This window comes from Mustelus asterias, chromosome 2 (assembly GCF_964213995.1).
Source record: "Mustelus asterias chromosome 2, sMusAst1.hap1.1, whole genome shotgun sequence".
Taxonomy (NCBI): Eukaryota; Metazoa; Chordata; class Chondrichthyes; order Carcharhiniformes; family Triakidae; genus Mustelus; species Mustelus asterias.
The window spans coordinates 49,258,202-49,285,633 of NC_135802.1; the positions used below are offsets into that span (position 1 = coordinate 49,258,202).

General features: G+C 43.9%; 1 protein-coding gene and 1 pseudogene across 1 annotated transcript in view; both read right to left on the reverse strand.

The window, feature by feature from the left end:
• The window catches only part of pter (phosphotriesterase related), a 36,303-nt gene extending 11,634 nt beyond the window's left edge, over positions 1 to 24,669 (reverse strand). Inside the window, exons 1-4 of the mRNA XM_078234805.1 lie at positions 24,500 to 24,669; positions 24,147 to 24,312; positions 23,309 to 23,753; positions 14,027 to 14,292 (exon numbers count right to left, since the gene is read on the reverse strand). Coding sequence (XP_078090931.1) covers positions 14,027 to 14,292; positions 23,309 to 23,740 — 698 coding nt within the window. The 5' untranslated portion in view covers positions 23,741 to 23,753; positions 24,147 to 24,312; positions 24,500 to 24,669. The remainder of the gene's footprint in view (positions 1 to 14,026; positions 14,293 to 23,308; positions 23,754 to 24,146; positions 24,313 to 24,499) is intronic.
• Positions 24,670 to 25,245: 576 nt separating this feature from the next.
• Positions 25,246 to 27,299, reverse strand: LOC144503386 (uncharacterized; annotated as a pseudogene).
• Between the last annotated feature and the right edge of the window lie 133 nt (positions 27,300 to 27,432).

A 27,432-nucleotide genomic window follows, 5' to 3' on the forward strand; every position in this document is an offset into this window, starting at 1 on the left:
ACAACATCTATTTCAATTCCTTTGTCAACCTTTTCCATTACCTCAAAAAATTCAATTAGATCAGTCAACACAATCCGCTTTTTATAAATCTGTACTGGCTGTTTCTTTAACTCAAACCTCTCCAAATGCATGTTAATTTATTTCCCCCGATCACTGTTTCTAAAACATTACCCCCATTGATGGTACACTGATTGGCCTGTAGTTACTAAGAATGTCCTTTCACTCTTTCTCGAACAATAGTGTCACATTTTCCACTTTCCAATCCTCTGTCACATCCCCCATATTTCAGGAAAATTGGAAAATTATAAGAAGCACTTTTGTAATCTCTGATCCCATATCACTTAGCAACCTGGATGCAAGCCAGGTGGCTTGTTGACTCCAAGCGTAGCCACTCTTAATAACATCCCACCCATCATTTTTTTCCATTTATTCCTATACCACCTCCATTTCTACCAATATATTGTCAGCATCTTCTTCCTTTGTAAACTCCAATACAAAGTACTCATTAAGTATTCGAGCCTTGCCTTGCACCTCTTGCACAGGATGGGGTACCCAGATGAGCACTCAGATCCTGCACGGATCAGTTGGCGGGGGTATTTGCAGACATCTTCAACCTCTTATTACAACAATCTGAGCAGTCCCTATCTGCTTCAAGAAGATGGCCATCATCCCAATACCAAAGAAAAGCCAGTCATCATTGGGTGGCTCTGATATCCATCATTATGAAGTGCTTCAAAAAGCTAGTCATGGAACAAAACAATTCTGGCCTCCCAGATTGCCTGATCCACTACAATTTGCCTATCACCGCAACAGGTCCAGAGCAGACGTCATCTCCCTGGCCCTACACTCAACCCTGGAACACCTAGATAACAAAGACACATATGTCAGACTCCTATTTATTGACTACAGCTCAGCCTTCAACACCATTATTCCTACGCAACTCATTTCCAAACTCCGTGGCCTGGGGCTCAACTCCACCCTCTGTGACTGGATCCTCGACTTCCTAACCCATAGACCGCAATCAGTAAGGATAGGTGACAACACCTCCTCCACGATCATCCTCAACACTGGTGACCCACAAGACTGTGTTCTCAGCCCCCTACTATACTCCTTATACACCTATGACTGTGTGGCCAGATTCCCCTCCAATTCGATTTCCAAGTTTGCTGATGACACCACTGTAGTGGGTCAGATCACAAACAACGATGAGACAGAGTTACAGGAAAGAGACAGAGAATCTGGTGAGCTGGTGCAACGACAATTATCTCTTCCTCAATGTCAACAAAATGAAGGAGATGGTCATCGACCTCAGGAAGTGCAGTGGAGGACATGTCCCTGTCTACATCAATGGAGATGAAGCGTAAATGGTAAAGAGTTTGAAGTTTCTAGGTATCCAGATCACCAACAACCTGTCTTAGAGGGCCATGCCGGAGCTATTGGTAGCAAAGTCCACTAATGCCTCTACTTTCTTAGGAGGCTAAGGAAACTTGGCATGTCTGCTATGACTCTCACCAATTTCTACAGATGCACCATAGAATGCATTCTTTCTGGTTGTATCTCAGATTGGATGGCTCCTGCTCTGCCCAAGACCACAAACAACTACAAAGGATTGTGAACAAAGCTCCGTCCATCACGCAAACCAGCCTCCCATCCATTGATACCATCTACTTCCTCAGAAAAGCAGCCAACATAATAAAGGATCCCACATACTCCTGCCATCCTCTCTTCCACCTTCTTCCATCGGGAAAACGATACAAATGTCTGAGGGCATGTACCAACCGACTCAAAAACAGCTCCATCCCTGCTGCCATCAGACTTTTGAATGGACCTACCTTATATTAAGTTGATCTTCCTCTACACCCTAGCTATGACTGTAACGCTACGTTCTACACTCTCTTCTTTCCTTCTCTATGAATGGTATGCTTTGTCTGTATAACGCGCAAGAAACAATACTTTTCAATGTATACCAATACATGTGACAATAATAAATCAAATCGCTTTCCTTCTCCCTTTTAGGCCCCAACTGGTTTCTTACAACCTGCTTACAGGCTGGCAGAAGGTTTTTGGGTTATCTTCTGTGTAAACAGCCATTCTATTCTCATATTTGTCTTTGTGCGCTTTATTTTCCTCTTTACATCCCCTCTCCACTTATTATTTGACCTGGCTCTAGGTTGAAGAATTGACCTAACATGCATGACACACCCTCTTTTTTTTGTTCCAACGTATTGTTTATCTTGATCACCTTGCAAGGAGCCCTGGCTTTGATTCCCCTTCCTTGCTTTTTGTTGGCATGTACCCAGCCTGTACATGAAACATCACTTCCTTAAGGTTATCCATTGTTCCATTACAGTTCTTCCTGTTAATCTTTGGTTCCATTTCGCCCCAGCTAGATCCTCTCTCATCTCATTGAAGTTCTCCCTCTTCCAATGTCAAACTTCTAATTTAGATTGCTCCTTGATCTTCTTCATTATTGATCTAAATCTTTGGATATGATGATCACTCTTAGCCAAGTGTTCTCCCACAGACACTTGGCCTAATTCATTCCCTAGCTCCAGATCCAAAAATGCATCCTTGCTCGTTGGCGTGAGGACATACAGGTCAAAGAAGTTCTTCTGAGTACATATCAGAAATTCCTCCCCCTCCTTTCCCTTTACTCGAACATTATCCCAATCAACATTTGGGTAATTTAAGTTCCCTCATATCATGTCTCTATAGTTCTTGCACAATGCTGCAATTTTCTTGCAGATTTATTCCTCTATTTCTCTCATTATGTGAAGGCCTACAGAATACATAGTCACAGAATCATCCTCTAACAAAATGGATTCTGTCCTTGGCTCTCAAAAGGAACCTTTTCTTTCCAACAGTACAATGTCTTTCCTAATCAGCACTGAACCCACCTGCCTCTTTTCCTTTTTCATCTTTTCCAAATACGTTGAATATTAAGTTGCCAGTCCACACAACTCTGAAGTTACACTTCCAATATTGTCACATGCATCACACGGCTAACTGTACTTGTATCCCACTGATTTTATCACCACATTTTGTGCATTTACATACATTCTAAACCTGTCTTTTTGTTCCTCATAATCCTTCTTAGACTCAGTGGTTAGCACTTCTGCCTCACAGCACCCAGGGACCTGGGTTCGATTCCCAGCTTGGGTCATTGTCTGTGTGGAGTTTGCACGTTCTCCCTGTGTCTGCGTGGGTTTCCTCCGGGTGCTCCGATTTCCTCCCAAAGTCTGAAAGACGTGCTGGTTAGGTGCATTTACCCGAACAGGCACCAGAGTGTGGAGACTAGGGGAATTTCACAGTAACTTCATTGCAGTGTAATGCGAGCCTTACTTGTGACTAATAAATAAACTTTAACTTTAGACTACTCCTACCTAATATGCGGATACTATCCAACACTCTCAATCCTTTATATACTTCATTCCTCTTCTCTACTTCTATACGCTGGTACCCACTCCCTGCTAATTTAGCTTAAATCCTTGCCACTACACTCATGAACCTCCTCGCAAGGACATTGGCCCCAATCTTGCTGAGGGGCAACCTGTCCCTTTTGAATAGGTGTCTCCTGCTCAAAATTAATCCCCAATGCCTTAGGAATTGGAAGCATTTCCTCCTGTACCATACCTCAAGCCATGTACCATAGAACCATAGATTCTCTACAGTGCAGAAGTAGGCTATTCAACCCTTGGAGCTGCACCAACTCTCCGAAAGAGCATCTAATCCAGGCCCACCTCCCTGGCATATCCCCGTAAGTTCACACATTTACTATGGCTAATCTACCTAACCGACACATTTTTGGACATTAAGGGGTAATTTAGTATGGCTAATCCACCTAACCTAACATTTTCCCGTTCGGCCTGCCACGGGAATTGTAGCGGACGGGGGGGGGGCGGACAATGGAAAGGTCCATTGACCTCAGGCAGGATTTTCCAGTTTCGGGAGGGCGTGGCCAGAAGATCCGCCCTTGGTGCAATTTTACATGGCTGATCCACCTAACCTGTACATATTTGGACTGTGGGAGGAAACCGGAGAAATGGGAGGAAACCAAAGGAAACACACACAGATACTCCAAGGACATGCAAACTCCACACAGTCACCCAACGCTGGAATTGAAACTGGGTCCCTGCGCTGTGATGCAGCAGTGCTAACCACTGTGCCGCCTGTATTCCTATTCTACTCTACCTGGTGTGTGACACAGGGAATAATAGAGATTTCCATAGACCTTGAACAACCTCAGCATATCCCAATGAAGTGCAAAGCTGAGTAAGAGTTGTGTGAATCGGTTCAATGGAGTTGCTTGGTAAGCAGAGCGATGTGAAGAATTTGGTGAGGATGGCATTTTGGTGCAGAAGGATAAGGAGGTGTAATTTAAACCAAGTAGCAACAGCAAATAAGTGAATATACAAATAATCAGAATAATTAGTTAGATCTAAACAGAAGACTAACATTAACTAAGAGGATGTCAACTTTAAAGGGATTTGAATTGAATTAAATAAAAAATCTAGATACACAAATAATTAAATAATACTTTTAAGCAAAATCTTATGACAGCTGAGACACATTGGGCAGGATTTTATTGCCCCATTCATCTCAAAACCGTAAAATCCCACCCGAGGCCAATGGATCTTTCCATGGTCTGCACCTCGCCCGCTCCAATTCCCATGCTGGGCGGGACGGTAACATTATGGCCATTGCCTCTAATTCATGTGCCACATGGCAATGCCAAGTCTAATAAACACAAGTGTCTCCGGTTGTTCAAACTTAAGCTCAGAGTGCCTGAGCTTGAGGAACCGCAGACATATTATTACAGGGCATACTGGAGGTGAGAAATTCCCACAGCGCATATTCCAGAAAGGTTACAGTCCAAAGATGTGCGGGTTAGGTTGATTGGCCAGGTTAAAAATTGCCCCTTAGAGTCCTGAGATGCGTAGGTTAGTGGGATTAGCGGGTAAATATGTGGGGGTAGGGTCTGGGTGGGATTGTGGTCGATGCAGACTCGATGGGCCGAATGGCCTCCTTCTGCACTGTAGGGTTTCTATGATTCTATGACATGGCTGGCAAAATGGTGCAGGAGAGAAGACTTCATATTGTTGGGGCTTTGGAACCAGTTCAACAGGGCTGGAACCAATATCCTTGCATGAAGATTAACTAATGCTGTGAGGAAATATTTAAACTAATTTGATGGGGAGGAGGAACACAGAAGGTGGGGTGCACCAACATGAAGTATTGGAGCGGAGTCTAAGATACTCAGAGGGCCAGGAGGGCATTAGAGTAAAGAATAGTTCATAAATAAAAGGGATTAGATGGGGAGGTTGGGGAACACATGTGGCAGACCACAAGGGGTTTAGAGTACATGTAATTAAATGCTTGACAAATATGGGAACCACAGGCATAAGTAGCAAGACATAAATATGATATCGTGGAAATAATAGCGATCTGGCTCAACCAAGGAAAGGAACAGACATTTAATTTTCCTGTTTACATGTATTTCGGAAAAAACAAGGAAGTAAAAAAGGAGTAAATGACAGTAGTGTTCAAAGATATTGTTGCAGCAACAGACAGGCATGATCGATTTGAGGGTTCAAAAACAGAATCTACTGGGTCAGAAGGAAAGAACAATAAGAGACTACCGGGGATAAACTATAGGCCACCAAATAGTGGCAGCCAGATGGAAGAGCAAATTTGGAGGTAAATTTCAGATAGAATAGTGCAGTGATAAGCAGGATTTCAATTATCCCAATATAAACTGGCAACATAAAGGTGTTAAGGGCAAAGTTTGCAAGGAATTCCTCAAATGTATACAAGAGAACTTTCTTGATTTGTATGTTCCCAGCTCACCCAGGAAGGAAGCAACTTTGGTCTAGTTCTGTTGGTGGGGCAAGTTGAATATATTCGGGATAGCAGTTGGGAAACATATCCCTAAATCTAATGATATTGTGTAGTTACAAAAAAAGACAAGGAAAAATCAAACATGGAAATATTCATCTGAAAGAGGTCTAATATGCAAGTTTAAAGGAAATCTGGCCCAGGTAGATTGGAGCCAAAGGTTGACAGATAAAGCAACAAATGAGTAATGGGAGGCCTTCAAAGAAGAGATCGTTCGAGTACAGATTGATCCTGACCCACAAGGAGAGCTTGATCTCACTAGATGGCTGAAGATAATAGAGATTCAAACAGAACAGAGAAAGGAAGCCCATGATAAATAGCAGATTTGTAATTCAGTAGAGAACCAAAATGAATGCAAAAGTACAGTGGAAAACTGAGAAGTGAAATATGAGGGACAAAGAGTGTATGAGAAAAGATTAACCACTAACATAAGAGAGAATGAAAGTGTCTTTTATAAGTAGCAAAGGGGTAGTGAAAGGAAAGATATGGTTAATTATGGACCAAAAGGACAATTTAGTTGTGGAGGCAGGGGGCAGGTACTAAATAAGGTACTAAATAAGTAAGTAATAATTTCTAATAAGTCTCAGGTACTAAATAAGCATTTTTGCATCCGTTTTCAATTAGGGAGAGCAGACTGTCAATATCACAGTACAGGAGGATGCAGTAGAGAAATTGGATCAGATAAAAATAGATAAAGAGGAATGTAAAAGGTTGGCAGCACTCACTGTGGACAAGTTACCCTGTTTGGATGGGAAGCATTTGAGGTTGTGGAGGAATGCAAGGTTGGAAATTGTGAAGACTCTGACCATAATCTTCCAATCCTCCCTAGAAATACAAATGGTACCAGTGGAATGAAGGATTGCAAATCCTTCACTGTTCAAACAGGGACAGAGGGGGCTAAACTCTGCATTTACAGGGCTGTCAGCCTAACGTTGGTTTGGGACATTCATCGGCTCTTGGCTGGTTAATAAATCAAAGCATTTGTTAAAGGCAAATACAAGTGTTTGATTAACTTGATCGAGATCTTTGATGAAGTAACAGAGAGGGTGGATGAAGGTAGTGTGGTTGATGTATTTATGAATATTGAAAAAGGCGTTTGATAAATATAACAAATTGAAACCTATGATTTTAAACAGCCAATGTGGATACAAGATTGGCTGAGGGTCATAATTGTGATGAACAGTTGCATTCAGACTGGAGGGATGTGGCAGTGGTGTCCACCAGGGATTCACTTAGAGACCATTGCACTTTTTGTTATATATTTATCAGAGAACCATTAGAGTACTGGAATGGCTCAGTGCACAGCTCTCCTGCCTCTGAGCCAGAAGGCCACGGTTCAAGTTCCACTCCTAGACTTGTTGGCTATGAAGGAACCAAGCCACTGGTGCAGGCAAGCCAGCACGTATTGTTACTGGTTACTGGATAAATGGGAAGGGTTAGCAGCAGGAAGGGCATCCAGGTGAAAAGCCACCTGCCACACCCAAAAATGATGGTGACTAACCAGCATTGTGGTGACCCCACGTAATGTGGGTGAAGCAGAAAGAGGGACCATTGATTGATACAGCATAGGAGGCCATTCAATATGTTGAGCCTGCACTTTGGTAAAGAAATTAAAAATTTAAGTCCACGCCCTACCCTTTACCCAAATCCCTGTAATTCTTTTTCCTTTCCAGTGTTTATCCAATTCTCTTTTGAACACTTACTGAATCTGCTTCCGCCACCCTTCCAAGCCATGCACTCCAGATCATAACATTACCTTTGCCAATCACTTTAAATCTGTGTCCTCTGATTATCAACCCTTCTGTCATCGGATGAAATTTCTTCTTGTTTACTCTATCAACATAATTCATGATTTTGAACACTTCTATCAAATCTCCTTTTAACTGTCTCTGCTCTAAGGAAAACACAGTAAGAAGTTTAACAACACCAGGTTAAAGTCCAACAGGTTTATTTGGTAGCAAAAGCCACACAAAACTTGTTACCAAAACTTGCTACCAAAAAAACCTGTTGGACTTTAACCTGGTGTTGTTAAACTTCTTACTGTGTTTACCCCAGTCCAACGCCGGCATCTCCACATCATGACTAAGGAAAACAACCTGACCTTTTCCAATCTCTCCATGTAACCAGAGAGGCTCTTACCCCTTACACCATTATTGTAAATCTTTTCAGCACCTTCTCGAAGGCCTTGGCATCCTTCTTAAAATGTGAAGTGGGGAAAAACATAAAGATGGATACCTGACACATAAAATGGCTGCCTGACACATAAAAAGGTTACCTGGGAAAGAGACATTAAGCAGGCACTGACTTTTAGCGCAGACAGCTACTTGAAATTAAAACATGCAGGACAGACAGTTATTTAAAGTTAAACATGCAGGAATCAGATACTACAGGAAACCAGTAAGGGCTTGAGGCACTTTTGAGATAAGGACAGACCTAGGACAACAAGGACTGATAAAGAGATTAGCCACAAATGGGAACGGGAATACATAAATGCAGGAAAACCAATTACTGTTTGTATAGACCGAAACTAAGTCATTGATAAGTCACTGAAAGAGGAAATGTATCCATTCTATGAAACAATGCAATGTTAAAAACCAATGTCTGTATATGTCTGGCTGTAACGATGTGTTAACTATCGATCCTACTCAACTGTAACGATGTGTTAAATGGCTAATGTCCGGACTATCCATTGTCTGAAAAGTATGAAAATGAACCACTCCTATTGTACCATTGAGAGAAGGTAGCTGCCTAATGTACTGCAGAGTGCCAGTGCCTTTTCTCCACGAAGCTTCGTCAAATAAAACTGTATTGTTGAACCTCCAGTCTGACTCCGGTGGTTTTCCCACAACAAAATGTGATGCCTAGAATTGGCCAGAAACTGTGTTAAAGACTGCTCCACAGATGTGAAAGGTTTGGCTACAGGGGAATGGAGCCAGTGTAGAAATGCTCTTGGAAGACTTCAAGAAACTTTGAACAGCTGGATCCCAGATCAGCATGCAGTAAGATGCGGAGTTAGCATCAATGAGGAGATGATGGCCTGGTGATATTATCTCTAGACAATTAATCCAGAAACTCAGCTAATGTTCTGGGGACCTGGCTTCGAATCCCACCACGGCAGATGGTGGAATTTGAATTCAATAATTAAAAAAAAAAATCTGGAATTATGAATCTACTGATGACCATGTAACCATTGTCGATTGTTGGAAAAACCCATCTAGTTCACTATTGTCGTTTAGGGAAGGAAATCTGCCATCCTTACCTAATCTGGCCTACATGTGACTCCAGAGCCACAGCAACATGGTTGACTCTCAACTGCCCTCCAAGGGCAAATAGGGATGGGCAATAAATGTTGGCCAGCCAGCAACACCCATGTCCCACGAATGAATGAAAAGATGACTAGCAGAATGAAGAAGCACCCAATTGCTTCCTAACAATGACCAGCCCAAATGTACTATATGCATAAATGTCACCTGGTTAATTCTGGATTAGAAACTGATTTTTAGTAGTATTATTCAGGGGGAGACTTTCTACCATAAACTAAAGTTTATGGACTTGGTGTCAACAAATGTCCATTACATGCCCCTATTAGGAGACAAGGCATTCCATTGTATGGCAGCACACTGTAGACTCTTGGGATTGCAACTGTTTACAAGCCTCACGTATTCCTTTCTCTCACCAGCTTAGTCACTGCTCTTAGGATGGTCATGACCTCGAGGACATTTCTGAATTTGACGATAGCAACTCCTGCAGTGACCAACAGGATATTTCATAGAATCATAGAATACCTACAGTACAGAAAGAGGCCATTCGGCCCATCGAGTCTGCACCGACCACAATCCCACCCAGGCCCTGCCCCCATATCCCTACATATTTTACCCGCTAATCCACGCATCCCAAGACACTAAGGGGCAATTTTTAGCATGGCCAATCAACCTACCCCGCACATCTTTGGACTGTGGGAGGAAACCGGAGCACCCGGAGGAAACCCACGCAGACACGAGGAGAATGTGCAAACTCCACACAGGCAGTGACCCAAGCCAGGAATCGAACCCAGGTCCCTGGAGCTGTGAAGCAGCAGTGCTAACCACTGTGCTACCGTGCCGCCCCATATTTAGTAATTTATTTATCCCAGAGTACACATGCAACTGAAATGGGGACAATCATGGGTACAGATGGGGCGGCACGGTGGCGCAGTGGTTAGCACTGCTGCCTCACAGCGCCAGGGACCCAGGTTTGATTCTCGGCTTGGGTCACTGTCTGTGTGGAGTTTGTATGTTCTCCCAGTGTCTGCGTGGGTTTCCTCCAGATGCTCCAGTTTCCTCCCAGTCTGAAAGATGTGCTGGTTAGGTGCATTGACCCAAATAGGTGCAGCAGTGCGGCAACTACGGGGAATTTCACAATAACTTCATTGCAGTGTTAATGTAAACCTTACTTGTGACTAATAAATAAACTTTAAAAAGATTAATTGCAGCTGTGTTTCAAAAGAGATTTTATCCTTTTGTTCTGGAAACTGTAAAACTGCAAAGCTGCAATTTGTGTTCTGTTTAAGATAAACATAGTTCTTCCAACAATTATTGGGGGATAGTTCAGCAGGAAAAAAATATACTTACGGGGCTGCTAAAACTACTGGGATTGAAGAACTAATTCTGCATTACTTCTCTAAAGCCACTCTACTAAGATATTTTGGGGATGTGCTGGTAGCAAGAAAACCTGTTAAATTATCTCCCACATTAATCAAGGAACTAGGATGGCATCAGAATCTTTTGTTGGTTTATTCCCAGTAAACGACTGCTTTCGGTTGGATGCTTTTGTAGCGACTGTTATTGTAGCAACTCATATCAAAGGCTTTCCTCCACCACCAAATCTCACACTACGGGGCCGATTTTACCAAATCGGCTCTAAGTGCTGGATGCGGTTGTAAATCAGACCCGCGCCCGGCAGCCGCGCTCCAGCGCCCCCATACGCCTTTTTTTGGCGCGGGTCCAGTGGGCGGGGCCTAGCGCATTTGGATCTGTCGGAGCACCGACCTGCGCATGCGCAGTTCGAAGCCGACAGCACTCAGCGCGCCCGAGCGCGAAAGTCAAAGGCAGCGCTGACAGCACTGCTATCTGCACTGTCTTTGACTTTCCCTGGTGGTGGGGAGGGGGGCGGGGGAGGGAAGGGGGGGTGGGATGTGACGTCTCTTCCCTGAGGGGAGGGGGGGGGAGGGTAGGGGGGGTGGATGTGACGTCTTTTCACTGAGGGGGAGGGCGTAAGGGGGGGGATGTGACATTTCTTCTCTGAAGGGGAGGGTGGGGGGGGTTAGGGGGGGGGATCTGACGTCTCTTCCCTGAGGGGGGGGGGGTTAGGGGGGGGATCTGACGTCTCTTCCCTGAGGGGGGTGTAGGAGGGGGGATCTGACATCTCTTCCCTGGGGGGGAGGGGGTTGGATGTGATGTCTCTTCCCTGGCGGGGGGGGGGGGGGAGGGCGGGGGGAGATGTGATGCCTCTTCCGGGGGGGGGGGGGATGTGACGTCTCTTCCCTGAGGGGTGGGGTGGGGGGGGGGGGGGATGTGACATCTCCGCCCCCCCCAGGGGCAGAAACGTCACACCCCCCCACTCCCTCAGGGAAGAGACGTCACACCCCCCCCCTCAGGGAAGAGACGTCACATCCCCCCCCCCCCGCCCCGCCTCAGGGAAGAGATGTCATCCTACCCATCAGGACCCCCCGAGCAAGGCCAGGATCCAGGATCGCAAGATGCTTTTGACGGACACCAGCGATCAAGGTCGATCGGGGGGCCTGGGGGATCCGATCCCGGGGGGGCGGGGGGGGGGGGGGGGGGGGGTGGGGGGGCTGCCGGGGTGGTTCAGTTGCTGAGTTGAAGCCCTATCGGAGTTGAATTCAGCAACACGGTAAATGCGCGGGCGCCGATTGGATCAGAGCCTCGTAAAGTGGGAATCCTTGGGTAAGTTGGGCGCGGGCTTCATTATGCCGATTTAAATGCATGCAAATACATTTAAATCGGCCCACTGGCCGATTTGGGTGCGCGCCGGATCGGCGCCCAGATTGGCCGTTGGTACAGGCGCAATTGGCCTTGGGTCGGGTCTGGACCGTGTTTTAGGCCCAACGCCCAACTTTACCACTATTTCGCGCAAATCGGGCCCTACATCTTGATTCAATCATTCCTATCATCCTGCTCCTTCCCATAGAAATTCTACCTATCGCATTTAGTATTTCAATCAATCAAAAAGAATTCCAAGCAAGCTTTCAATCAGTTTATAACCCCTAAATTTAGACCTAGAGAAAGTAACTATTTGAAGAGAAGTAGTAATGCTGCCGTCCTGTTTCTCAAGCTGCTGTTCTTTTTTTGTCATGTTGTTGCTTGAAATTTCTTTGAATCATCTTTTCCAACCATCTGCTGCTTTGGCTCAGTTGCTAGCTTTCCTGAAAAAAAGACAGCTGACTGCTTTCCTCGCTTTTTTTCCTCCACTCTAATCTTGATGCTCTTGCCATCCCTCCACTGGTGTATTCTGTTCTTCCATTATGACTCGCATCAAGTTTATCCTTCTCACACTGGGTTTCTGTTACCTGATTTCTGACGGTATCTCTCCAACCTCTTACTCCAAGAGCAAGAAGAAGCCAAGATTTATTTCCTTCCTGATGAGCTGCCTCAGGAACTTATCCCTTGTCTGTCACCCTCCAATAACAAATATGAAAAGCCTCATGGGTTTTCTTAACTCTTCTATGTAGTTTTTTCTTGACACTCTTCTTTTCTCCAACTTCTAATCCACCTTGCCTTCGACCTCCCCCATCACTTGTTAGTTCTCCTCTCACTTCCCCCTCTCCAAGTTCATCTTGCCTCTTGCTCCCTAGAAATCTACCCGTGCAGTTATCTCTCCCGATTCCCATAGTATCATTCAACATTAGATTAAAAATAGACACCAAGATTAAGAGTACAAGCTTGGTCAAAAAAGTGACTCTATAGGAGGGCTTTAAAGGGGAAGAGGAAGGAGTACTTTCAACTTAGTAGCAAATTAAGACATTTTCTTACTAGAATTAACTACTCAGCCAAATCATCTGCACATTCGAGCAAATTTTCATATACTATTAAAGGAATTCAGATCATCTTATGATAAAGGTTGATACCAGAAGTGCAAGGATATACACGATGGGAAAATGAAAGCTAAAATGCCATTTCTGTGCCATATATCCTATGTAACTCCATGTTGTTTTATCTACTCTAAAGGCATGAAGACCAAATTGATAATACTTCAACGAATACAATTTGCATTTTGTATTCAACTGATGGTCACGCATTAAGGATGATAGACTGGATGCACAAATGTCAAAGAAAGCTCTTCACGCTAATACTTGCAGTGGTACAGTGGCTAGCACTGCTGCCTCACAGCTCCAGGAAGCCGGATTCAATTCTGACCTTGGGTGACTGTGTGGCCTGTGTGGAGTTTGCACATTCTCCCTGTATCTGTGTGGGTTTCCTCCCATAGTCCAAGGGTGAGTAGGTTAGACGGATTGGCCATGCTAAATTATCCCTTAGTGTCCCGAGATGTGTAGGTTTGATGGATTAGCCATGGTAAATGTGTGGGGTTATGGGGATAGGGCAGGGGAGGGGCTTGGGTAAAATACTGTCAGAAAGTTAGTACAGACTCGATGGGCTGAACGGCCTCTTCTGCACTGCAAGGATTCTATGATTCTACTGGAAGCTATTATTCTAGCTTCCTCTATGTATTAACAGTACGAGTAGAAATGTTGCTTCTAGAAAGTCCATGAAGCATAGTGCACCATCTAAATTCAACAGTAAACATCTTATAATCACGGCATGAATCTAAGCTTGCTCATGTATATAGCTTGCCATTGTATAAGCCTAAAATATTTAATGTTTCTTCTTTGCTACACTTGCTCAAAGAGAACAAACAGAAACCAAAGCAGTAAATGTATTTCTATTGCATTATATTAGCTTCACAAATAAATATTCTTTCCAAAATATACTGATATCTGGATTAGTGGTTTATAATAGCTTGTTACCTATTTTGCATAAGATAACTTCATGCAAGTCAATTTTTTTTCCATGAAAACATTTATTGAAGGAGTCTTGGGCATAAGCAATGCTCTTCTATAACATTCTCCACTTACCGATCTAGATGGGACATGACTGTTTTGGAGATATCAGCTCCAGCCTCCTGCAGTATTCGGATGATTTGGAAAGGTGAGTCACTATTTCTGCCTGGGTGAATGATGACAGGGCAGCCAAGCTGTGTTTGTGCCTCAGCTGTAGCTTGAAGAACTTTTCGCTCACTCTCCATCATTGGCCAAGAGCAGCCAATTTCTCCGATTACTCCACATTTGATGTCAGTTCCATCAGCTCCATGAAGAATTTCATTCACGACAATATCTGTTAACTACAACAAACAAAATCTGGTGGCATGATTAAACCAGAATCCCGCAATAACTTTTGCTGTTGAAAATGGAACTCACAACAAAGATGACTTGTAGAATGCTCAATGATTTCAACGTACACCCAAATTCCCCCAGCTACTCTCCTCATTATGCTCCCATGTTGCTAATCAACCTCATCCATTTCCACTTCTCAACCTTGGTATTCCCCCTTCCCCACCACCGCTAAGATCTCTGACACTTGACACTCTAATCACATAATTTCTCAGACTATTTACATATGTTTTTTTTAACTCATTCATGGGACATGGGGTGTGGCTGGCTGACCAGCATTTATTGCCCATCCCTAGTTGCCCTTGGAGGGCAGTTGAGAGTCAACCGCATTGCTGTGGCTCTGGAGTACATGTCGGCCAGACCAGGTAAAGATGGCAGATTTCCTTCCCGAAAGGACATTAGTCCGACAATTGACAATGGTTTCATGGTCATCAGTAGATTCTTAATTCCAGATATTTTTATTGAATTCAAATTCTATCATCTGTCGTGGCGGGATTTGAACCCAGGTTCCCAGAACATTAGCTGAGTTTCTGGATTAATAGTCTAGCGATAATGCCACTAGACCGTCACCTCCCCATAAATCCCTCCAATATCACCTTCTGCTCTCACCCTCATCTGGGACCTTTCTTCACTTTGTGTTCTCCTCCATACCAGAAAAATCCCATAAACTTCTAGCTCTGCCACTTCTCACCTTTGTTTTCAAATTCAAGATGGGCGGCACGGTAGCAGAGTGGTTAGCACTGCTGCTTCACAGCTCCAGGGTCCCGGGTTCGATTCCTGGCTCGGGTCACTGTCTGTGTGGAGGTTGCACATTCTCCTCGTGTCTGCGTGGGTTTCCTCCGGGTGCTCCGGTTTCCTCCCACAGTCCAAAGATGTGCGGGTTAGGTTGATTGGCCAGGTTAAAAATTGCCCCTTAGAGTCCTGGGATGTGTAGGTTAGAGGGATTAGTGGGTAAATATGTGAGGGTAGGGCCTGGGTGGGATTGTGGTCGGTGCAGACTCGATGGGCCGAATGGCCTCCTTCTGCACTGTAGGGTTTCTATGATTCTATGAAGATCCTAGACCCTCAGGGATGTATGGTTTGTGACCAGTCTGGCCAAAAATCTGGAAAAATAATGCCTCTCCCCTTCACATGAAAATCACCTCATTATTCCAGAATCAGTCTAGAGAATAAGGGAAATCACCAACGTTCATTCTTCGTTAGAAACCATCTCCTTCAAGTTCATTCCTAGGTTACCAGCATCTACACAGCTAACACCAGCTTCCTCACAGTTCACCTGCACCAGCTTAAAACATACCAACTACAGCTTCTCTCCCATTTACACCCAGCTCTCACCAAATTTCTCCCCTCCATGTGATCAATCTCTCATTTCTTTGACTCTGATTATTCAGTTATCCCTCCTCAGTTCTCATACACATCCTCTGCACCTCCTCAGAAAATACCTCCTCCCCCTTCTTTCAAAGCCACCAAGATCACTCTACTGCTTTTTTTGTTATGCTCAACATTTTTATGCTTAACTGGGCGCCATGGTGGCACAGTGGTTAGCACTGTCGTCTCATGGCGCCAGGGACCTGGGTTCGATTCCGGCCTTGGGTCACTCTCTGTGTGAAGTTTGCACATTCTCCCTGTGTCTGCGTGGGTTTCCCCCGGGTGCTCCGGTTTCCACCCACAGATGTGCAGGTTATGTGGATCGGCCATGCTAAATTGCCCATAATGTGTAGGTTAGGTGGATTAGCTATGGTGGATGCACTGGGTTGCAGGGATGGGCCTGGGTGGGATGCTCTTCGGGGGGGTCGGTGTAGGCTCAATGGGCTGAATGGCCTCCTTCTGCACTGTAGAGATTCTATGATAACTGCTGTCCCATTGCCAATCTTCCTTTACTCTCTAAAAGTTTGATGTGTGTTATTACCACTTGTGTTTCTAACCCCCTCAGTGCCCTTATTGTATCTCATGCACTGCATTGCTAACCCCCCCATGTTTAAAGTCACCAACATTCTACATATGTAGGAGTTGTTATTCTTTTTCATCCTCCTTGACATTTTCGTCGTCTTCAAAATGTTCAACCATAACACCCTCCTCCACTGTCCCTCGCCAATGATTTACCTGCTTGGCACTGCACTCACATGGATCTTGACTTATATTTCACCTCATTGCTGCCTGCACAATGTTCATCCTGTGTGCAATTTGTCTGCTGCGTTTGTGAGAAAACTGTTATGAGCTGCCCACAAGTTGTAAAGTGTTTTGGTAAATCCCAAGGTTTTTAAAATTGCTATAACAATATAAGTTTTTACTTGTGCAATGTAGCCAGCATGCCACCTGCAATGGCTTCTTTGATGTTGTCCCTCACTGATCTTATCTCGATATATGGCGCCAGGTTTCATGTGTATGTCAATGGTTATTTGCTATTTTACCCTTATACTTCAAAGTTTGCTATGTTGTTCTGCTGCCTAGCTAATAACTAGAATTTTTTGCATTCAACACTGAGAAGAATGACAACCTCCTAGTTTCCATTATAATTGTTACATCTTGACCCGATTCTTTCACCTTCCTGAATATCCATTTAAGCTGAGCACAACTCTACTCAATCATTATTTGCCACTTGGCTCCAAGCTACAAATCAAAGAGCATATCCTGTCTATCGCCAAGACCAGTGACTTCCACTTGTGAAACTCTACCTCTCTAACTTTACCTCAGCCCAAATGCTGCTGAAAACTTCATCCACATTGTTGTCAACAACAAACGTTAACTTTGCTACAACTCTCCCATATTCACTATGACTTTATGTCTTCATCATCTTAGGCAACTAAATGGGTTATAATGAGGAACAACACTAATGGGAATAGGAAGGTGCCAAGGAAGTCACCTGGTGGCATATTGTAGGTAATCTTGCAAGAATTGGAGAAGTTATTGTTGATTGTATGGTGGCTACGATGGACAGATAAAGAAAGAATTTGTAGTGTTTTGGACCAATATGTCAGTAAAATGCATCTTCAGGACCTGCTATCTGCCGAGGTTCATCTTAAGTCAATTCTAAAAGTGTAAATTAAGTGGCCATGTTTGTCTGCTGACCTTTACTTCAGGTGTCACGAGCACGACGGTGATTGAATTTTTTACTAGCACAACATTCAACACAATTATCGCCTGTGAAGCAAAATGCACACTTCCTGAATACTTTCCTAGAGCTATAGTAAACTGATGGGTAATAAAACACAATCTGTAAATCCACACATACACACGCAGTGGCACTACACTAATGATTTCAACAGCTGCAGGGTCATGAAGACAGTTATGGGGCATCTGCAGTTACGCGATGGCATTGCTCTATGTCAACCAACGTATTTCATGTCACTAATCTTCAATGGTTCCCATTTCAACTCGGAATAGTTACTGACCTGGTGAAGCTCCTCAGCTCAATAGGGCAAGGATACTCAATTAAAATCCCTTGATGATCAGAGCTCTTCTGTGCCCTAATCCTTTCATTTGTGTATGTGATTTTAATTGTACACAAGCTGAACATTTAATATTTTTCATTATGAGAACACAATTGAAATGATTGTGAAATGTGCCAAATTTTAACGGTTAAATTACTTATTTAGATCAATGATTTACATAACCACCCATTATATGCTATTTTGTTCACTGCAACCAATTTGATGTGATGGGATTTCACTATATATAGGCTCCAGAAATGCGCAATATTTTGAAGGCTATCTCTACTGCGTTTACTGCAAACAATAAAGTCTGATGACTCAGTGATGTTTTCAACTATTAAATGGGGCAGATTTTCAGCTTGGGTTGGGTGATAAACTGGCAGCATTGAATTGGCTGCCCGTTATACACTTTGTGGATCTACTCTCACCAGTTTTATCATCTCCACAAAGATGAAAATTGGTTCTAATTAAAAGGGATGTTGGGTGGGCAGTGTAAAGGATGGTTGACCCATTCCCACTAAAAATGATCTCCCTACCAGTTACACTTTGAGATTAAAATAATGCCCTTTAAACTTATTTGTCCTGCAAGTATATTTCAACAAAGTGACAACTGAATGCTTCGTTAACCTTAAGTCCTTAGCAATGGCATCCAAATAATTGTATTGGAAATGAGAGGTCAAACTTATAATAGGTAATTTTTAAAAATTGATAGCACATGTAATGGTTTTAATATTCATACCTATTAAGTATGTTTTTAAGTTGTAAGACTGACTATGGAAAGTATCATAGGAAGCATTCAATGGAGAAGGCATGTCATAATTTTCACTGATTTTCTTGAAATTCATGGCACATTTGACATTGGTCAGCTGAATGTTTTTATCTCCGGGATGCAATTACCTATTTGTAGCACTCAGAAGTGACACGCTCTACAGACACAAAATAAAAGGCCATTATTGACCAACATTGCTTTCACGCCATGAGAACTAGATGCACATTGGGACCAACACTGGGGATTCTGTGTTCAAGTACAAATACCATCCATCATCATGGTATAGTAATGGGCGACCTAGGCTAGTGAGTGGGCCGCATGAGTGGCCCTCAGCTCAGTGGACTGTAAGATTGAAATCAAGCCTGTTCACTAACTGCGACTCCATAAATAAGATTAAATATATTTAATACCTGTCAAATATTTCATAACGAGTTATAGGAAATTCTTAATCGCTCATACATCAATAGAATTATCAACTTCAAATGGTAAAATCAAAATAAATATTTACATTTTGGACGCAGAGAGAGCACACAGCTCTAAGTCAATTCAACATTCCGGGATATAGAATCTTCAGGCGAGACAAGGAAGGGAGGAAAAGAGGAGGAGGCATTGCATTATTAGCTAAGGAGTCCGTTACTGCAGTAAGGAAAGATGATATCTTGGAGAGGGCATCGAATTGTTATTCCTACCTATCAGCCGGGAGGGAACATGTTGGGCTTGCACCTTCCCCGTTTCCTTTTTGAACTGCTCTTCTGTTGATTTCTCCACTAGTAGCTATTCCCAGTCTACTTTAGCTAGATCCTGCCTTTTTTTAAAAATAAAAATCCACTCATTCGAAAACATTTTTTTTGCATCTTGTCTATTTCTTTGTCCATAACAAGCTTAAATTGTAGTGATCACTATCACTAAATGTTCCCCCACCTCAACCACCTGTCCAGCTTCATTCCCCAAAATTCGGTCCATCACCACTCCTTTGTGGATAGAGCTTAGGAATAAAAAAGGGCAGCCACATTGCTAGGTGCTTATTGTAGCCCCCCAGAAAGTCAGCAGGAAATCCAGGGGCAATTATGTGCACAATTTGTGGAGGTGTGTAAAAATAATAATAGGGTTATTATAATAGGTGATTTCAACTTTCCCAAATTAACTGGGGCAGACATAGTGTTAAGGGCTTGGATGGAGTCGATTTCTTGAAATGTGTCAGGAGAACATTTTTCGGCCAATACGTAGAGGGTCCAACAAGGAAAGGAGTGGTGATGGACCGAATTTTGGGGAATGAAGCTGAACGGGTGGTTGAGGTGGGGGGAGCATTTAGTGATAGTGATCACTACAATTTAAGCTTGGTACAATTTAAACTTGTTATGGACAAGGAAATAGACAAGATGCAAAAAAATGTTTTCGAATGAGTGGATTTTTAGTATTAAAAAAAGGCAGGATCTAGCTAAAGTAGACTGGGAATAGCTACTAGTGGAGAAATTGACAGAAGAACAGTTCAAAAAGGAAACGGGGAAGGTGCAAGCCCAGTATGTTCCCTCTCGGCTGATAGGTAGGAATAACAAGCCCAGAGAACTATGGATGACCAGAGATATTCAGGACACAATGAGATGGAAATGAAAAACCTTTAGCAGGTATAAGGGGAGTAAATCAGCAGAGACATTAGTGAAGTACAGAAAGTGCATAGTGGAGTTTAAGAAAGCAAAGTAGGAAAAGCAAAGAGAGGATATGAGAAAACTCTGGCTGGTAGAAGTAGGGAAAATCCCAAGATATTCTATAAGTATACCAATGGGAAGAGGATAACCAGTGAAAGAGTGTTGAATGAATTCTTCACGTCCGTTTTCACCCAAGAGAATGAGGATGAAGGTATGGAACTCAGGGAGAGAGACTGTGAAGTTCTTGAGCAAATTGACATCGGGATAAGGTATTGGAGGTGTTGGCAGGTTTAAAAGTGGATACATCTCCAGGTCCAGATGAATTGTGTCCCAGGCTGCTGTGGGAGGCAATGGAGGAGATTGCAGGGGCTCGGACCCAAATTTTTAATTCCTCTCTGACAACGGCAGAGGTGCCAGTGGACTGGAGAGCAGCTAATGTGTTTCCGCTATTTGAGAAGGGCTGTAGGAATAAGCCAGTGAACTTAAGACCAGTGAGTCTCACGTCAATGGTAGGGAAATTATTGGAGAAAATTCTGAAGGAGAGCATCTATCTCCATTTAAGAGGGGCAAGGCTTGATCAGGGATAGTCAGCAGGCTTTATCAGAGGGAGCCATGCCCAATAAATTTGATTGAATTTTTTGAAGAGGTGACCAGGTGTGTAGATGAGGGTAGTGCAGTTGATGTAGTTTATATGTATTCCAGCAAGCCTTTGACAAGGTTCCACCTGGGAGGCTTATAAAGAAAACAAATGCACACTGGATACAGGGTAATTTAATAAAGTGGATTCAAAATTGGCTCAGTTGTAAGAGATAGTGTGATGACAGAAGACTGCTTTACTGACTGGAAGCCAGTGTCCAGTGGCATACCACAGCGATCTGTGCTGGGTCCCCTATTATTCGTCATTCACGTAAATAACATAGATGACCATGTGGGGTGTAAAATTAGTAAGTTTGCCAATGACAAAGATTGGCCAGGTGGTTAACAGTGAGGTTGACTGTCTTGGGTTACAGGAAGATATAGACGGGATGGTCATGTGAGCAGATAAGTGGCAGATGGAATTTAGCCCTGAAAAGTGAGAGGTGATACACTTTGGAAAAAGTAATTTGACAAGGAAAGGTTCAATAAATGGCATGACACAATGAAGTTCTGTGGAACAAAGGGACCTTGCATGTTTGTCCATAAATCTCTGAAGGTGTAATGGCATGTTAGTAAGGTTGTGAAAAAGGCATATAGGACACTTGCCTTTATTAATAGAGGCATAGATTACAAAAGCAGAGATGTCATGTTGGAGTTGTATGAAACTTTGGTGAGGCCACAGCTAGAACACTGTGTGCAGTTTTGGTTGCCACATTATAGGAAGGATATGATTGCACTGGAGAGGGTGCAGAGGAGATTCACCAGGATGCTGCCTGAGATGGAACATTTAAGTTACGGAGAGAGGCTGGATAGGCTTGGGTTGTTTTCATTGGAGCAGAGAAGAGTGAGGGGGGTAACCTGATCAAAGGGTACAAGATTATGTGGGACATAGACAGAGTGGATAAGGAGCAGCTGTTCCCCTTCGTTGAAAGATCAGTCACAATGAGACATGGGTTCAAGGTAAGGGGCAGGATATTTAGGGGGATGTTAGTAAAACCTTTTTTAACCAGAGGGTGGTGTCTGGAATGCGCTGCCTGGGAGGGTGGTTGAGGTGAGTTGCCTCACATCCTTTAAAAAAATACTTGGATGAGCTCGCGCGTTGGTACAGACTCAGTGGGCCGAAGGGCCTCTTCTGCACTGTACTCTATGATATGATTCTGCGATTCAATGTTATGTGTAATCAGCATGCACTTCACCTCATCTCACTTGCCCTTGCTTTGTGCATGTGTCACTTGTCATACCGGTAGGAAAAAAATTATGTGGCTGGAAATCAACAGAATGTGGCAACCCTGCGTGCAGACGAGGGACAACAAAATGACTCGTGGGCCATACTCAGAATCCAGATGGGCCACATGTGGCTCCTGGGCCACAGGCTGCCCAACACTGTCATAGTAGCATCTTGTAAACCTCCTCTGTAATCTCTTCCTCAAGATTGGTGTCTGGAATTGTGCACATTACTCCAGCTGAGGCATAGCCAGCGATTTGTAAATGTTTATCCTGACTTCTTTCTTTTAGTATTCACATCCTATTTTCAAGTCCACATCATTTACATAGAAGAGAAGCAATGGCCCCAATAGCAATCCCTGGAAGATCCCAGTGCATATCTCTCTCCAGTCAGGTGAGCATCCATTGTCATTACTCTCTGCCTCCTATTCCTTTGTCAGTTACATACTCCTTTATCATAGTCCTTTTAATAGTGGTGCTTCCATTCTTTTTTGAATAAGGCTGTTTTGTGATACTTTATCAAATGCCAAGATGTTTCAAGAGATACTTATAATCCGTATGTCAATAAAGTTTGTTGCTGGAGAGGTTTCTCTGTAGTTGGGAAATTACTTCTTTGTTAATAAGTGTGAAATGTGGCAGAATTTTACCTGTCTTGATAATACGTCACCGATTTTTAATAATCGGTTAACCATTTATTTCAGGATTTATTGGGACAAGTGGAATGGTTTTCACAGTTGGTTTGTGTTGCCTTGCGAGATCAGCATGTTTCGACTATTGACCATATGGCTCGAGTGAATCAGTGAAATGTTGTAAAAAAATTGTCGAGGGCTTCAGGTGTGGAGCAAAGGCGCCAGTATGGTTTGTTCCCCATTTTCCCCACGCCCTGTAGAAGTGGAAAAAAACTTGTTCTGGGCAAAAACTCATTGACAGCATAATGTTTATTTATTAGTGTCACAAGTAGGCTTACATTAACACTGCAATGAAGTTACTGTGAAAATCCCCGAGCATGTTTTGGTATTGAAAATTCCTTGGGGAAACAAGACTTCGAGGTCAACTGGTGTCCTTCTGATAAACGTCCAAATATCACCTCTACGCTCCCCACTTGCCAACACCTCGCCAGTGCTATTGGTTTCCCATCTCACATCAATCGCAATTGGTGATTATAAAAACAAAACAAGGGAATTCATTGTATCCATCACAATTGGGGCATTGCTTATCAGCGCAGCGTGGCCCTGATTTCACCCCAGTTAGGTGCACTCACCTTCTCCACGGTGGTGTTCTGAGTTTCGGGGGAGTGAGTTTCACCCACGTAGAAGCCTGCCCCAGCGATGATGTGGACTCCAGTGTCCTGGGCAAGGCGCCGGAGAGCTTTCACATCCCTGCAGATCCCGGCTGTCGTGTTCTCCACGATAGTTCCACCGCCCACTTTCTTAAAATGTACGAGTTCCTCCCGAACCGCCTCGATCTCCTGGTTGAGTAGGAGGTTGCCCCTGTGGCTGTACGGGTGCTGCTTGAGCCAGTACAGGTTCTCCATGACTATCGGCATTTCGGAGCAAGCCTCTTGGCCCGGGGGTGGGGGCGAGTAGCAGAAAGCGAAGGACATGGTCAAGTGCTCGTGGGTCAGGGTGCGACCCATCTGTCCGGGATCGATCAGACCCCGCACAGTCTGAACTTTCCCACTCAGCCCCGGCATTGGCTCGAACTGCCTGCAAACGGAGAGGAAGCAATCGATTAAACTGGAGCTTGTGTTCACTCATGAGAGAGGCAGAGAGAAACTCTTGCACATAAAGTGGAGTTAGCATTTTCAAAGTGTGGTTTAAAGTGACCACAGGACGAGTGCAAAGTAACGCTGATACCGGACTTTTTAAACAACCTTTGCCAGCTACAGATTAAAGCACGTGATAATATCTCGTTGACTCCCAGAATAGCTCCAGCGCCGAAAGACAACTTCCCATGGGGAGAAAGTGCAAACAAACAGCAATGTTTTTTTAAATTCAGCAAGACACCACAGCTTTACATTTCAGACTGAGTAATGCTAGTGCTGTAAACAATCTTAAAAACACACACACAGTAGATCTACTAATGTCTGAAATCCATACCCCAGTCAGTACAGCGCTTGCATGAATGGAGGTGCAGTCTTGCTGTCAATCCCCAGTCTCCTGGTTGAAATTACAATCTTGTCAATCACTAATCCGGTTTCTCTTCCGCGATCCCACACTCTCGCGAGGTTTTCGCTGCACTTTGCCCCTCTCACTTCTCCCTTATCTAGAATTTGTACCAGGGACCAGACGAGCCAGTCATTAGATGTGTGTGGTTTAATTTGTGTGTGCGAGTGTACGTAATTTGATAATGTGCAGTATGTTGGATCACCAGAGACTATTTTAACGTGCAAATGTTAGGGTGATCTTCCTCAGTGAAAGTAAATATTCTTACATGTAAAAAAGCAACGTACTTCCCTCTGGTACCGATCCCCACCACCTTTAACATATGTTGTTCTTACGTTTCCACGTGGAGCTCCTTGTCAAAGTATCACAGAAAGAATGACAGAAACACGAATCTCTATATCCCTTCCCCCAGTAAATGTTAAAATGGCTGTGTGAACATTTTGTCCTATTCCCCAATCTGTTTACTGGGGTGTCCACTATGTTGCCCTGGTGGCCACCTCAATAATATGACGCCTCATTGTGCAAATCAGGCTCTGATGGCCTACATAGGACTGCATGCAATTCCGAAGGATAATGGAAAAACTGGCTCTCCTCATCCTTTTACATAAGAACTAGGAGCAGGAGTAGTGTGAGAAACGAAGCCCACTTTGCAAATAATTTACTCCAAGTCAAATTCTGAAGTAGCAGACACTTTTATTTAAACGTTCTTGCAAGAGCGGGTGACCAGCAAGCAGGCACACACTTTGAGTATATCTCATACATTTATATACAGTTTCTTTGTGTCTCTCAATCCCTCCCCTCCCCACAATTGGTGGTCTTGTTATCTTATACTACCTATCATAAGCCCTAGGTTTACTCCGCCTTTGTTTACTGCCCCTGCTACTCAAGTCTTTCAACCCCTGTTCATATTTACGTTGTCCCTTATTTGGTTGTTCCCTCCCATCCTTAACTCCCATTTTCGCGCCACTTTTTGTGTGAACGCCCAGTGTGTGTGACAAGCTGCAGCACTCAGCTTTCCTTTGTTTCAGCCAGTTTAACTATGTCCTTGTTCAACAGAATTCAGTCTGTCCATACCTTATCAGTCGTCTTGTGATTCTCCTGCAGAAGCAACATTCTTATCTGTTTTTCACAGTCCCCCCTTTTCTTTTCTGGTTAATACTTGTTGCCTTCTGCAGACAAGGGGGAGGTCTCACAGGCTGCCTCAAACTTCTCAAGCATTATCCTGGCAGCCTCATTCAATTTTGTAATTTCATCTCTGCCATCTAACAAGTACACACCTTCCCCTTTATCATTCTTTAGGGGCATTTGTTTTGTCAGAGCTGTCTCAATTAGTCGCTGAATCAGCCCTCGTACACAGGGTATAATACAGCATCCCACCGATATCAGCAGTCCAGCCACCACTATCAGGGAGGTGAAAATTGAGGCCACTATGTTTTTCCATTTCCCGAACCACGTGTCCAACCACCCAGTGATTGATGTGTCTCCTCCTGAATTTTCGGCCATTTCTTCCGCTAGGGCAGTTAATCCCCGCAAAGCCCGAGTGATTGTCCCATCAGGGGCCGTGTTGTTGGGGATAAAAGTGCAACAATTTCCTCCCAGCATCACACACACACCTCCTTTCTCAGCCAATATCATATCTAAAGCCAATCTATTCTCCCAAGCCATCCTGCTGGTGAACAAAGAACAAAGAACAATACAGCACAGGAACAGGCCCTTCGGCCCTCCAAGCCCGCGCCGCTCCCCGGTCCAGGATTGAATCCTGAATCCAGGATCCCCGCCCAATTTTCCAGCCTATCTACATCCTAATATCCTATCCACCGAGCTGTCCCTCACAGCTACGATGCTTTGTTCATCACAACCTATTAACTCACCCCCACCCCCCCATTCCAGACCATGTGATCTCCAGGGAGAGGCGAAAACCCAGAGTGAAAACCCCAGGGCCAATATGGGGAAAAAATCTGGTGGCATCTAGTTGTTCGGCTATGCCTTTTACTGCATCCCTAGTATAATTAATAAACCTCTGCTGGTTATATTAAATATAGTTTATCCAATCTACATTTTTGTTGGTCGTAACCCACCAAAAGAGAGAGGATTCGAAGCCCGCCGCAATCTGGTTGCGAGCCTTAAATTCATCAGGTACTCCCCTTGGTATACCCAAAGAGTCTAGATATATACGATCATCAAAAGAGGTCTCTATTATTTCCCTTTTATTCCTCCCTTCTATTACCTTCCCTTTTTCAAACGCCAGGGTAAATGGGATGGCCAATTGTACAATGGCACATGTTCCCCTCCACTTTGGGGGTAAGGTAGGTCTTAATACCTTTCCTCCGCAGTACCACCATTAGTCTGCTCTAGGAACGTTCAACGATGAATAGCTCCCTCCCTTGTCCGTTCCAGTCACATTCTCGATTTTCGTGCAGGATTTCAGTTCCCCCAAGTCTCGAATTAGACTTGCACCCTGCCGGCTCACAGATGATGTGTGATTTCCTACTGCAGCAGAAAATGCAGGAGGATTCTTTAAATCTCTCACTCTCAAGGGAAGGAACATTAATGACAAGGACGTGCAGCTGCTATTATCCCAGGCAGTCTTGTCCTGATACAGCGCCATCATACACTCCATACCCTTCCGGTCACGTTCCCATCCAAGCGGAAAGGGTACTATTTGAGCTACCGGCCTGCCAGAGGCGCAAGCATAGCAATTGCTTTTGTTCAGGCTTTTTACAGTGTACTTTATCCATTCAACCCAGGCGTTTGTATCCCCATATCCGGTTTCTATCTCGATGGTTTGTGCTAGGTCTTTAACCTCCATTACCCTCACTACCTCAGGGTCATTGGGAGGAACGAAGGGTCGTATTAGTGGCATTCGGGTAGCCCTACTGCCTGTTTTATTGGCTAATCTGCCCCTTTCTACCTTTATTCGGAAACAACACCCTTGGAAATCTTGCCCATCCGTTTTTATCCCTATTCCAAACACCTTGTTGTTCATTTCCCGGTGGCATACCCCTCCAACAGTTATTTTTCTAACCCCCTCTTTGGTTTTCCAGACTGTCTTTTTTTTAAACATCTCTTGCCATTTTGTACATTTGATTGTTAGATATACGGGTTACATCTCTCATCAGAACAATACGGACCTGATCGAATGGGGCTTTGGAGAATTGTAATTTCTTTCATTTCTGATGAGTCACCCCTCACCCAGGTTCCAGCTTCAGTTTTTACCCAG